The sequence below is a fragment of the Suillus fuscotomentosus genome (assembly GCF_016647785.1).
Source record: "Suillus fuscotomentosus strain FC203 chromosome Unknown F5891scaffold_32, whole genome shotgun sequence".
Lineage (NCBI taxonomy): Eukaryota > Fungi > Basidiomycota > Agaricomycetes > Boletales > Suillaceae > Suillus > Suillus fuscotomentosus.
In genome coordinates this window covers 501,681-515,843 of record NW_024539544.1, presented here as the reverse complement: position 1 = coordinate 515,843, position 14,163 = coordinate 501,681, and the positions used below count along the sequence as shown (strand labels likewise).

Here is a 14,163-nt window from a genome sequence, read left to right as displayed (position 1 = left end):
GGGTCAAAATCTGTTTCTCCCTTGTTGGAGCATGTTTAGTGAGGCATATGTGCCTCTGTTTCTGATTTTTGTAACTTAGCTTTCTATATTGCACTACCACTGTATGGTTTGTCATTATGAGCCATAGATAGTAGCTATTAGAATATAATAATCAAGAAGTTGACAGAAGAACTAAGAAGAAAAGTCAGACTGAACATCTGTATAGTTTCCTACCCCCAAAGTGCCCCATGTCACATATGATTCCATTATCCAATCCAACCTCACTGGTATGTTTCTATTACTTTATTTTTATATCAGACCATATTATGCTTTAGACTTTAATGATTTGATCATTTGTGTGTCATGAATCCTTATTACATATTTTACCTACTCTCTTTGCAAACACTTTGGCTCCAGTTCATATTTTGAAATATAAGCTTCCTACACCACACTATCAGTGTATATGGTCTCTGGTCAACCCCCTCCCCTCCTGGTGGCTGTTCAAATGGTGGACACACTATGTTAGTGCTACATATGCAGAGTCTGTCCATAACCACTGACTTGCATCAAAAAAACATGTCTGGATACTGTGCAACCCTTGTGTGACCAAAAAAGTTTGAATCATGAAAGCTTCTGGGTACACCAATCACATAACCAACAATACTGAGATTATGAGATAAAATAACAACCTTAAAAAGTATAAGCACACCATTAATGAGCAACTTTTTTTATTCCTCAAGATCCTCCTAATTAAGTAGATCAAAGTGAATTATGTCATCATGATGCTTCAAGATAGCAATCACAACTCATTTAATGCAATTGTAGACCATTCCAATAGATACTCCTACCAAATCTGCCAAGTCTTCCATTATTGCAGTATTGCCATAGTGCCTAATGCCATTGAGGAAAATTGCAAGCTGAATTGAGACAGGGAGTTGTGGGTTATTAAATTGATTATAAAATATTTAGTGTCCCTCAAGTAGTGTTGCCGCAGCTCCGGCTTATTGCTGGTTTTAGCCACGGCTAGAGCCGTGAATAGCCGAGCTGAGGACATAGCTCTAGCTTACATACTTTACGGCCCGGCCTGGTTCATGTAGCCGCAGTTAAGGCTTAAGCTCAGCTCAAACTGGATTAAAATAATTATATATATAGATTAAAGTAAAAATACATTAGAATTTAGAATATTCTAGAAGTCTAGACTCTAAGAGACCAGAGATGTGAGGAAACAAAGCTTGCACACTAAAACAGGAAGCTGTAGAGCTTGTAACATTCGAGTGATCACAACATACATACATCTAAACTCACAACATATCTACAACAGATCTGACCTCAATGGGCCCCCAAGATAATGTGAGTGTTCGCGCTGATTTTCAATCAAATGCTAACTCAATGTTAGTGCTATGGCAGTGCTCATCGCGCGCGAAAACTGAGGGAGCAGGAGAGGGCTGATAATGCTTTGCGCGCATCCAAACAGATGGAAGCGGAGAGAAGGAGAGCTGCAGAGAGGCCGCCGAGATTGAGGCCGAGATGGCAGTGTTGGATCCTGAGGATGTTTTGTCGTGACTTGCAAGTAGTGGGAGAAGGCGTTGTGACAGAGGCACATGAAGGGCGTATGCGCCAAGCTCGGATGCCTCGTGCGTGAAGCGCATTTCGCTGGAGATCATTGTCTTTGAGAGTTCCATTGGTAGTGAGGAGGGGAGGGGGAAGAAGAAGGGGTCTAGACGTGTAGGAAAGGACCTTGCTATAGATTTGTTTGATGTATCAGTAGTATCCGCCGGAAGAGTTTTTGAGAAAGATGAATTACCTGTTCACAAAACTATTATTGCCCATCATATTGTAATGCTCATCGACAAAACCAACACCAGCACCTTGAAAACTCATTAGAATAGAGATAAACTAACATATAAAACTAGTCACTCCATGCGGTGTCTTAAAGTAGCGCGAATACGTTGAAGAATTGATGACCTTTGGGAGGGAGACTCCCCTAATGTGGTCCAGCACCTTTCCAGATGACATTTTCAATAATGCAGCTAAGAGTGACGCCGATATCTGCGCCTTAGGCAAATTGATAGTATACGGGATGATGTTATTGGAAGTTGGAGTGACACCCGACACTACCTGCATCTCAGGTTGCATACGAGTTTGCTGATGAGGTTGGAAGGGAGCAATTGGCAAACATAGCAAATCAGCCAACTAACCTTTTGGAATGAAATAGCCCTCAAAGATGTTGTCACTTGATGTTGCATGAGGAATACCTGTCGGAATAATGTTGAGAACGACATAGTTGACACATTAAGTCTCTCACCAGGTGGTGCAATGATATGCCAATGAATGGCTTCCCGAAAAACAGCCTCCATGTACTTTAGAGATGGTCGCTTGGGCATTTTTCCGCCAACCCGGGAATGGACAAACTATAACATGATGAGCTCAAACCCTTACTAAATATCAGTGTGCTCACTGATAATACACTCTGTGATGTTCTAGCTGAGCATCAGGAATATTGTAGCATTCCAAATCATCCCTGCCTCCAAAAGCCAAGTCGAGCTGAATGAACTCAAGTGGCTCGTCTTCAAATTGCTGCATCTCATGGTCACATAGTCCAATATTAGGGATAATGACACCTTGTACGAGAGAGGCAATGGTATCACGCGAAGAGAAAAGTGACTTATAGTAACCCGACTGAATTGCGGTGGATATGAAACACAAAGATTGAGAGATAAGCTAGGAGGCCAATGCTAATGAGGTCGTTAGAGAACAAAACAAAACAAACTTGGAAGCGTACAGAGTCATCTGTGACACCAGGGAGCTTGTTCGACCTGATGAGCTCCCATACACTCTGCACAAATCCCTCGACAGCAGGCGAGCGTGATAGTTGGTCTGGGAAAAGCTTGATGAAAATCTGTTACGTGTGTTAGCTGTGATCGCCCATTCTGACTGTTACAAACCTTGCCAATCTCAAAAATCTTGGTCTTCAATTGAGCAGGCAGCGATGGCTGTGTTTCATCGAGCTAAATGACAGGTCAGTAGCTGGCAGTGCAGGGCATAGACATAACTTACATTGACTCGAAGCTCTGCAGGGTCCCATAGCATAAAACACTGAAAGAGTCCAGTTTGTGGAGCAAAAAAGGTGTTGTGACTCGTGAGCATCTTCGATGCCTGGAGGTGAATGTTGGCATGTAAAGTCATAGAATATATCGACGAGAATGATCTGGGCCTGCGAAATGATAGTAATATTAGCTTAGTATACAAGACCGAGTGTAAGTAGAGCACATGGGAGGGCAAGGTGATCCTGTCAGATTTTATATGACAGACAAAAGACAGATCACTTCACTTAGTTGTTGGGATGCAAGACGCAGATGCTTACAGAAAACTCGATATTAGAAACCTAGGGGGAAAATAGTCAACCATTGAAATCGATATAATGAGAGACAAAGTGCGGCAAGTACTAGGTAGTAGTGGTATATGAGATTACGAAAAATGTCAGTGATAGAGAATAGGAACATCGGGAATGTCATCACATTCATCCGCTGCCATGGCTCTGAGAAGAGTGTCGTATTCCCGACTGCTGCCGGTACTGCCAGCAGATGACAAGAGTTCCTCCTGGCGCTTGTTGTCCGACTCCAGTGTACACTGTATTTGAGTGTAGAATTCCATATCCTGCTTGGATGCTGCCCATCCTTTGGTGAAGTTGAGGCGCTCTTTCTTCAGTAAGAATTTCAGCATCTGCAGCACCTCCATCATGGCAGGGCTGAGGCGATTGCGCTTCTTTGTACACATTTCGCTGCTTGACGAGAAAATGTGTTCGTAGGGAACAGTGGAAGCCTGGATGGGTAGATAATCCATCGCAAGGCTGTAGATAGTGGGAAATAGGGACTTCAAGCTCTGGTCGACATACCATAAATAATGAATGGAAGTAGGCGACTCAATAGAAAAAAATCACATTCCAAAATGCGAGCACATCAGTTCCTTGAGGGCTAACATGGGACATGCTGTATGCGTTAAATTCCTCATCAACGGTTTGAACGCTGAGATCGTGACGCGGCAAGTCAATATCAGGAATACCGTAAATTTGCGCGCCTAAGGTTGCAGTGCGTGATTGGTGAGCCGGTGTTTCTACAAGTGGATGTTGAGTAGTATTGGCTCTCTTCTCCTGTAGCTGGAGGACATGTTAGCTTAATGATGCCTTATTTGAGTCAAGGTAGACATACCAGTCGCATGATAGACTCCCTGGCACTACGAGCTCATTCTTCAGCCCAGTGACCATCGATTCGCAACAAACATAACATAGGGTCAACAACTATAAAAAACCGTGAGATCAAATGACCTGTACCAAGACAAAACTTACACATCGTGATTCCATATGTGTTTGTCTCGCTCATCTTGTGGCCATACTTATCTGCCCAGGTTAAGCCTACATCAATCATGGGCGCACATTGCCTCGCGATCCGGGCCACCCCTTCCCACCGCTCTATCAAACTTTCCAAGGCGGAGACTGCTTTACTTAGCATAGGGGTACTTTCACTAGACATTGATTGCTGACAAGCATGGGGCACCTGAGATAAATTAAAATGAATCATGCCCTAATGATGTCAGCACTAACCTCTAAAATCACTTCAAGATCTTGCAATACCATCCATTCCATTGGACTCAACCCATATTCAGTTAAGTTGGGGTGAGTTGCAAGGTAGCAATCGATAGCCTGCACCACTGTCAGTTCACAATGAATGCTATATGAAATGAAGTCTTACTGGGCGAAGCATTCAAAGACGATTGAGCATGACATACGTCGAATCCCATCAAGTAGGCTCATCGCATAAGAGTTTGACGACTGGAAGCTTTCCTCCTAGAAACAGATTTCCTTGATTACCAATAAAGATAGTGTTCCTAAAGGCTTCTCGTCGTTGGCCCGATGCACGGACCACACACACAAGACCTTTGCCCCATTTGACAGGCTAACATGTCAGAGCCTCCGAATATAACCCCTTTTTGACGATGGTACCGCGAGCTAGCCATTCAACGGGCGCCATTGTAAAATCCACGGAATGGTAGGTGCTAATAATGTGCTGAACGCATATATTGATAATATGCGGAAAACACGGTATCCTGCGATTAAGAGGATCAAACTCGATACTGCGTGTCTACAGCAGACAAAAAAGCTCGGCCATGGCAGTCTTATTGTTTGCTGCGTTATCTAGAGTAAAATGACTGACCTAGACCCAAGTCAGAATATGCTACACAGTGCAGTCAATCACTAACTTTGTCTGTCACCTCCACACGGTCCAGGAGCCCCAATATAATTGTGGCGAGTGATGCCCCATCATGAGGACCCCAGAATGTGGGTAAAGCCTATAAGGGCGACTTTGAGAACAAGCTTTGATGCTTGCTGGGCGATCCAGTGAGCCGTTAATGCCAAGAATGGACGAAGATTCTCGTCTGACCAGAGGTCAGATGTAAACAAGATTTTGCCCTCTGCTTTCTGAGAGAATATAAGATAATTTGTAAGATCAAAGAGTCAGACACTTACAGCCATATCTTGCTTTAAAATGTCAAAATATTCGTACCACGTTTCGACTATCAACTCGCGGAGTTTTGTCCGATGGGGGATGTCAGACTCGTGTAGATCCTTTCACAGAAGTTGAAGTAACCGTCGGAACTCAGAACATTCCATTAAATTCACTGCCTAAAGATGCCAATTAATAACAGTATCATAGAGAGCAAATACGTACTCACTTGGTCATCGACCACAATAAATTTGACGAGTTGCTTGTGCATCTCCTCAATGGTAAAATCCGGTATGTCATCTGCAAGTGCTGACCCGCCTAGCCTGGGTCATGAACCAAAGACCCCCCCGCTGGGGGAGGAACCAAATGACTCAAGATACTTATCTGGGTCCTGGTCAAGCTCCTGATGGAGCTGCGTGAGAGTCCATCCCATATCAAGGAGATTCTGGACCTCTTTGGCCCCCACTTTCAGGTTCAATTGCTCCAGTGCCATGATATAGACATGTAAGTGGAATTTGAGCAAATGACTCCAAAGAATGCTTGTACCAGTTGACGAACCATATTCGACGACACCATATGAGGCATCTTCTTTCTGTATGTCCCTGGTGAATAGCATGAAAAACAAACAAACAAAAAATTGTCAGAGATGATACTCACGCACAGGGTTCACAAATGCGCTTCCCTGATGTTGGATCCTTGGTAAAAAAAATGATGTACCTCCGATCCCAGCTGTTTTGTTCAACGCCCCATGGCCAAGGGATCAGATCGGGCTGTATCTGTACCTGTGTGCGTCTGGAATGGGCTGGGGCCTATGTGGGCTGCTTCTACTGGGATTAGTAGGTCGTCCTCATCTTCCTCCCAGATGTCGTCAACAACGTTGAACTCGCTGTTGTCTGCTGCGTGGCTTGGACCAGCCTTGTGAGCTTTGTTGCCTCGAATATTTGTATTGGGCCGTTGAGTTCTCTGAGGATTTCGGAGAGTTGCAATCACTGCAGCAGGGGGAACTACAGTGGCAGGTGGAACTACAGTGGCAGGTGGAACTGCAGCAGCAGGTGGGGGAACTACAATGGTGAGATGGGAAGCCTCAGATGTGCCGACAGGGGGATCTACAGTAGTAGGGTTTCGTGTCTGAATTTTGTTGGGAGGACGTCATCGAGGTGGCATGATCATAACTGTTGGGGATCCAATGAGTGAATGACCGTTCTATATAAACTGATGGCACATACATGTAACTAGGTCGTTGGGTCTCGAAAATTTGAGGGTGCGTCAGCTGCCGCCAATTAGCGAAGGTTAGAGAATGTCACAGAATCAAGGGATTGTCTAACCCCCAAAACGCTGGAGAGTCTCAGTGAAAGTAAGATCTAGAATTCAGGACTTACCTTCATCACCCAATCGCCTGCAATCAATTGAACCCTTGTGCAGTGCCCTGGTCCCTGGACATGCAGCACAACACTATTACTGACCAAATTTACCCTAAGATTGATTGTATGCATTAGCTGCTGAAAACTTTCTAGTAAACGAGGTGTAAGCCCTACCATTCAAGGGTTAGCATCGTGCAATCGTGAGTCAGACACTTAGGTCTGACTGATCCCAGTTCACTATTGGCGATACAAATGACAAACCCATTCTGTAATCGCTGAGCAACTGGATTGAATCCTGATCAAAACACAAAATTTCAATGGCATGTTGGTAGAAGGTCCTTGGATTGTTGATTTGTAGATGAAATCTGTAGGGGACAGTGTTACAGTGGGGGAAACATGATGGCGAACGCAAGGTGGCATACATGTGCATATCGATAAGAAGTTGTCACATTAGTAATATGTCACGTCACTCGTGTAACAATAAATTAAAATGTACACAAACTCTACATAAAACATATTTGCTCGAGCGTTGGGGGAGCAAAAAGAAAGAGAATAGAATGATATAGTACATAACTAAATATTTTTACAATGTGATGTCTTTGAAACAGTTACAGGCACAGGGGAACCATTATGTGGGCATAAACTTGGGGGTTTGACTTAGTGAGTCACAGTGGGAAGAGTGAACACAAACTACTCACACATGACGAGTCAATCTGCAAAGAGGCGTTGTCTTCGATCGACATGAAGGTGCCTCCTTGGCCACCAAGTGACCTTGCAGGGATGGAGGGGGATGTATGATGGTATCATTAGACTGGCTGAAGTCCAGTGAGCATGTGACTGGTGCAGGTAATGTGGCATAAACATCATGGAGCAAAGATTGAAGATAAGTGTAATCAGGATCCTCTGAGAATGCGAGATTGTGGGAGTAAATGAGCATAGTTGTGATCTCGGAAGGAATTCCGAGGCACAAAACTTCAATGGTGGTGTCCACCTTGCATGCCAGTATGGAGGAGCTAGAGAGCTTCTCATGGTCACTAGTCAGCCATGGAAGGGAGCCGCAGATGAAATAAATCAGCATGTATACAAGCAACTCGAGATCATCACAATGACCAGGCACGACTCCCAGGTGGTTGTTGATTGATGCAAACACTGGAGTGCCAGTAAGACGTCAACCTTGACGAAATGGCATATGGGCTTGGGTTGTAGAGCTCCAGTACTCCTTCGCAACACCAAAATCAACAATAAAGATGCTGTTCTTGGAAGCGCCGCGACCGATTAAGACATTTTGAGGCTTGATATCACCATAAACGTAGTTATGTGAGTGGATATGCTCCAGAGATGAGAGCTAGGAAATAAGTTAGCATCGCCAGGACACACCATAAATCAACTTACTAGTTGGTCTCCGATATTCAGGATGGTACAAAGGTTGAATTTTCGATTGCACATGAGGAAAATATCATGCAATGATGGTCCGAGGAGGTCAAGAACCAGTGCATCATATGATATGTCGCTTCTCTACCGAACCAGACAGCGCACGGGATCCCAACTCCACCTTGAAGTTGCTTTAAAGTGTTGTATTTGTATTCTAAGGAAGATGAGTTGTTGATAAGAGGCTCAAGTTTGACGGCAAATTCATCATCGTTAATAATATTCCGTGCATGGTATACAACACCTAGAATGTTTTAAATTCAAGTTCAACATGTACATGTAAATAACATACCATATGAGCCAGATCCTAACATGTCTCCCAGCCTGAATCTGCCATCGACTCTAATTGGGACATTTTTCATTGCACACTAAGATATTCAAAGATTTGTTAGACGGGAAACAACGGAAGAGGGCTGCATGCTGGCATCAAGTTGGTTGGAGCCAGCTTCAGCCAGCTCAAGCCGATGTAGAAACAACAATACTGAGAGGAACAAATGATGCTCCTGACTGTATCTAAAAAATGTTGTAAGGTCACACGTTGTGTTAAGACCATGCACAAAGGGTAGGACTGATTCTGAGGGGCTTGGCTTCAGCTCGTGCGCTGCGCCCCTTACCCAAGTATGTGCCCTTAATTTCAGATTGGTGTCCGAGGAAAGTCCGAAGACGTTCGAAGACATCCGAAGGACATCCGAAGGTGCGGGAAACTTCGGAAGGACTTTCTGGACAGGTACAAGTAACTTCCGGATGAGTGCGGGAAAGTTCCGGAGGAACTTCCGGAAATTACAATGGGGTTTCGTCCTAATACAGATACGTGTAATGGCTACTCAGGACAAGTCCTGAGTAGAAGCAAACAGAGGAAAGGCTGCAAGGACAAAGTCCGAAGCAGAATAGGTCCGGAGGACCACGGGAAAGATCCGGATGAACTTCCGGAAACTACGGAGGATTGGATGAGCGGATGAGCGGAGTATTGGATAAGCAGAGCTCCGGCCTAGGGAGAAACTCCCTAGGCCTGAGATGGATAACAACTAAGTTGGAAGACTAGAACTGATATGAGGACTTAGAGTGAAGACTAGTGTGAGGACTAATATGATATTCAGACTGAGGTACTACAAGACATATACACAAGTTTATATACTAAGAAAAATAACAGAAGGATCAATAAGCAGAGTCCGAGGCTATGTACGAAGCATATGCAAAGGTTGACAAATGCGAGTCGGAAATGAACATAGGTTAACAGATCAGTAAGCATACCGGTAATAGATATAACCGAGGTACCGGTAACAAGGAATACCGGATAGGCTGTGTTAACGTTATATGCACAGGAAATGAATCAAGAAGCTAATCGTATATCGGATAGGAAATGTATCTATATGTCGGATAGGATCGGATCGGATGTGGTCCGGATGAGATGCGTGGATATGCAAGATATAATATTAGGGCAATGGGACAAGGGTGAACGATGCAGGCTAGCTGCGAAGGTAAAGGGATCTGGATGTGGATGTGCGGAGGTGCAGGGATCCAGATGGATAGAGGACTGCAGACATGGATAGGATATCCGAAGGTCCGGATGAGGCGTGGGAATATTATCGGATGTAGGTCCGGAATACGGGATACGACACGTTGCCTAGTCTGTGTTACCTGAGGAGACAAGTGCATTCGACCCTAAAGGGGAAGCGAGTGCAGTGAAGATCTAGAGGTATGCGCTGAAGCGAGGCGCGTGAAGGCGCAGGTGCGCGCAAGGCACGGAACACGCTGTAGGGATTCATTTCTGGTTGGGCTTGTAGAGACTGTTTTTACCTTACCTTATGTTGGCACTTTTGTAGCTTACATAATCAATCAATCTTTTCACCAGTTACCGGTATGAGTCAGAGTCCTCAGTAGTTTCTATGATATTTCCTCTCCTCTGAGCCTTGAGCCTGGTCCAGAAACCCTTTAGGGTCGAATAGCAGCTAGGTTCTGCAAGACCCAACACATTGTTCAGACTCACCATCTGAATTGTTGTACCTTCAACGCGCGTGTATTAGCGCAAAGCACGGGAAAGTGCGTGCGCGTATGCAGAAACAATAGAGAGACTAGACTCAAGTGATGATATAATGCAAGATAGAGATGTGAGAATGCAAGATGTAAAGGAATAGATTTCTACTATATTCTGCTAAGTAGTAAGTGAGTAGTAAGTAGTCAGTTGAAGGAAAAGTTGTTGGAAAGGTAAGTGGTAAAAATGGAAAGTGAGTAGTACTATGTACTGCTGGCGCTTATATAGTGCGCCTAAGCGCTGTAATGTGGAGCCGAAGTGCTACCGAGTAGGTATGTAAAGATATATATGAGTGAGAATCCATGATAAAAATAAAGACAGAACAATATGCAAATGAGAGAAATAGAAATATACGCACTAGAGGGCTTGTGGTACGCACTCAAATAGATCTGTTATGCGGAGCCCTAAGAGGGGCGTCGTCCGCTAACGTTCGTGACGTAACCGGAAGGGTCCGGTGTAGCGACTGAGACTGGCGATGTCGAGTCGGCAGATATCAGAGACGCGCGTGTCACGTGACTTCTAAGACGGATGTCTTCAAAGTCACTGACGTTCTCAAAGTAAGGACAGTCTTGTCCGAACGATGAGTAGTCGATCGAGGTAGACTTAGGCGCGATGAGCACCTAAGAAAAGATACTAGAGACTGAAGCTGAGGGGGCTTCAGAGGGAAGTATGTTCGAGGGAAGATTGAGTAGATTCAAGTTAGGGAATCTAGTACAGAGTGACCGACTACTTATACTAAGTGGAAAGGGTTAAGGGCAAGGCTACCATACTGTAGGTAAGGGCAAAGGGGAAATGGAAAGGGTATAGGTACGCTGGTAGCAGAGCCTGATTAGTGATGTAAGGTCGAATGCGGAATGAGACCGAGAAACGTTGGAACAAACCAACGGTAAATGATACAATGTGCATCATGCACGAGTCAAAGGAAAGATAAGACAAGATAAGGAAAGCCACATTGGTGGCACGAGTCAGAACGAGTCATAGCCCGAAGGCACGTGCGCACGTTGGTGCGATAGGAGGGGGATGAGGGACGGGAACGGTCCCGAGGATCCGGTCAACGGATAGTCGGTAGAGAAGTACGAGCCGGAGGCATACGAGGGCGAGGACGAAGGGGAAAAATGATAGGGGGGCCATGTAGCCGATGTTACTTGTAACATTACCCCCGTTTCAAGGTAGAGTTCCACGAACTCTTTAATCGTCGTCCAGAGGAACGTAGTCGTCCTGGTTGTTATACCATGCGGGGTCGAAGTCGAGGTCTTCGAGCCAGGAGGCGGCTTCGATTGCATTCTCTTCGCGTTCTTGCTCAAGGCGAGCAGCGTCCTGGTCATACGCAGCTTCGAGCTGCTGCATGTCCTTGTAGAACTGGTCGGAAGAGGTTCCACGGCGAAGGATCTTCCTGCCGTCGAGTCGAGGGCAGAAAGGAGTGAGATGTTTTGGGGCAAATTGCCCACAAATGCGGCAGAAGTATTGTGCGCAGTGTTTCTGTTTGTGTCCATAGACACGGCACTGGCGGCAGACAACGTTGCTGCGGTAGACCTGGGTGGTCTCGGTGGCATCACGACGCGCGTCGTTGATGGCGTCTTCCTGGGCTTCCTCGCGAGGATAGTGCCTAGTGAAGTTCTGGGTGCGCGGGCGATGCGCATGGGAGAGGGGTAGTCCTAGGGACAAGATGGATCGTGCACGAGCACGGTGATTTCGGCGTTGCGGAGTGGGAAGGGGTTCTGGAGAACCAATAGAGAGGTGTGGGACCGTCTCGGTGGGTACCCAATCGTCGGGGTTGAGAACAGGTGGTTCGGGAGGGCATTCATCCAGCTCTGGGATGATGATAGAGATGGTGTCGGCATCGAGGATGGGGGTAGAGCTCGCGTTCGTATTCGTTATAGAGACGGTCGATCTCGGGGTTGGTCAACTGGGTGACGTTGGGGATCTGCTCTGGTGATTCAGAGCGGGGTAGTTGGGGAAGGAAGGGGGTCGGAGCTCTGTCATAGACAGCACGCTCGACGACTGCAAGCGGGTCAGGAGGGGGATTAAATGCCCGCTCCTCCTCGACGGCCATGACGGCGGCATGGAAGTTCCTAAGTTCAAACAGATTTAGCAAGGCTCGTTTGATCTTGCCTTGGTTGTATCTGGTCGAGACGGTGGATAGGGAAGTCTCCCTAGCCAGGTCAATCCTGGCGATATCGCCGGTGAGGGCATCGGTGGCCCTAAAGGCCTGGACGAGGTTCGTGGTTATGTCGTCGTTGGTGCGGTTGAGATAGTTGTCGAGTCGGATTGCATACTGGGGATCGCAGATGACTGCTTCCCAGTAGGCCCGTTGCCTGTCTTGGACAACTGAGCGAAGGGATGGTCGTCGGAAGACGGTGTAGGAGGGCCTATCATGGCCATGCGTTGGCTGGCTCGTCGGGTCGGGGTTGGAGGCAGACGCATGAGAGGTAGCGGATCGGTGCGAGGAAACAGACGACGCTGAGACCGACATAGTGAAGCGTCTTTCCTTGGGTAGTGGCGTAGGTGGGGTATTGGGTAGTGGGTCTCTGTTTGTCAATGGGTTTGGGTTTCGTGGGGCGGTGGCGATTGCAGATTCATTGGCGATGGAAGGTTTTGGTATCGGTGTGGATGGGTTCGCTGGTGGGGTCAGCCCTAGTGTAGTGAGGGCGGTAGGAGAAGTTGCGGTGGCGGTTGTTGATCAACATGAGATGGCGATTGAAGCGATCTTGAGTCGCTTCTTATACGCCTTCAGGAGCTCCGCTGCGGACTTCAATTCTGTTTCGGGGAGCCACGTTCGTTCGGAGGCAGGATAGCCAACCCAAGACACGAGGTACCGGCGACGCGATCCGGTACCCTTGTGTTGGAGGATAGCTTCCACTTCGTAGTGTTCCTCTCCATCGATAAGATCAGGAGGAGGTTCGGTGAAATTCGGTCCATGCACGTCTGTCTCCTGATAGGAGGAAAGTTCCGAGGCATGGAACGTGGGGTGGATACGCCAGCTGGCAGGCAGCTTTAGCTGGAACGTGATGGGGGAGAGGACCTTCTGGATTGGGAAGGGTCCATATCGTTTTGGGGCGAGTTTCCTAGAAGGGAATCCGGTGATTAGGTTCGTGGCGGATAGCCATACCTTATCACCAACGTTCCATGGCTTGTAACGCTGGCCATAGGAACGATCAGCCATGCGTTGCTGCGCGAGGCTGTGGCATGCAAGGGCTTCTTCGCGGATCTTGGCGAGTGACTTGACTCAGTCTTCAGCGGTTGGTAGGGTAGAGTCGGGGAAGAGATGGGGGATGCCTCGTGGTTCATAGCCCATCATGAGATAGAAGGGGGAGGCATTTCTGGCGGAGTGTCGTTGGGAGTTATGAACGAATTCGGCCATAGGCAAGTGCTTTGCCCATTCGGAGGGAGTCGTCCGGCAGTAGATCCGGAGGTAGGTTTCGAGCTCTTGGTTGAGCCGTTCGGTCTGTCCATCTGTCTGAGGGTGGTAGGCAGTGGAAAGTGCGACTTGGTAGTCGAGGAGTCGTCCTAGCTCTTTTGCTAGCTTCGAGGCGAATTGGGGGCCTCGGTCCGAGATGATCTTGTCATAGAGTCCGAAGCGCATGAACACTTTCTTGAAGAAAAGTTCGGCTACTCCTTCCGCTGTGATGGTTTTTCTGCAAGGGCAGAGAATTACCCCCTTCGTAAGCCCATGGTCTACCACGACCATGACAGAATCATAGCCGGCGCTCTCGGGGAGGTCGGTGATTAAATCAACCGAAACCTGAGCGAAGGGCCGGAGGGCCGAGGAGGGTATCGGGGTGAGGGGAGGTGTCGTGGGGTGGGTGTTAACCTTCATCTGCTGGCACATGGCGCAGCCATCGACGTATTTCCTAATGAAGGA

General features: G+C 46.9%; 3 protein-coding genes across 3 annotated transcripts; all 3 read right to left on the bottom strand.

Annotated features, from left to right (window-relative positions):
- Window positions 1–1,349: 1,349 nt before the first annotated feature.
- Window positions 1,350–3,165, bottom strand: F5891DRAFT_981082 (uncharacterized protein; the record flags this gene model as incomplete). The annotated part of the gene is made up of 9 exons (XM_041377073.1): window positions 1,350–1,632; window positions 1,784–1,847; window positions 1,881–2,093; window positions 2,178–2,234; window positions 2,285–2,390; window positions 2,449–2,658; window positions 2,762–2,878; window positions 2,925–2,987; window positions 3,037–3,165. The coding sequence occupies 9 exons, from the start codon at window positions 3,163–3,165 to the stop codon at window positions 1,350–1,352; spliced, it is 1,242 nt and encodes a 413-aa protein (XP_041225138.1).
- Window positions 3,166–5,296: 2,131 nt separating this feature from the next.
- Window positions 5,297–6,633, bottom strand: F5891DRAFT_1189712 (uncharacterized protein; the record flags this gene model as incomplete). The annotated part of the gene is made up of 7 exons (XM_041367204.1): window positions 5,297–5,455; window positions 5,504–5,602; window positions 5,710–5,803; window positions 5,861–6,082; window positions 6,134–6,209; window positions 6,263–6,541; window positions 6,591–6,633. The coding sequence occupies 7 exons, from the start codon at window positions 6,631–6,633 to the stop codon at window positions 5,297–5,299; spliced, it is 972 nt and encodes a 323-aa protein (XP_041225137.1).
- Window positions 6,634–7,549: 916 nt separating this feature from the next.
- F5891DRAFT_1128963 (kinase-like domain-containing protein) lies at window positions 7,550–8,631 on the bottom strand (the record flags this gene model as incomplete). Its single annotated transcript, XM_041364338.1, has 5 exons — window positions 7,550–7,678; window positions 7,704–7,990; window positions 8,015–8,186; window positions 8,371–8,513; window positions 8,562–8,631. 5 exons carry the CDS (start codon window positions 8,629–8,631, stop codon window positions 7,550–7,552), a joined length of 801 nt encoding a protein of 266 aa, XP_041225136.1.
- Between the last annotated feature and the right edge of the window lie 5,532 nt (window positions 8,632–14,163).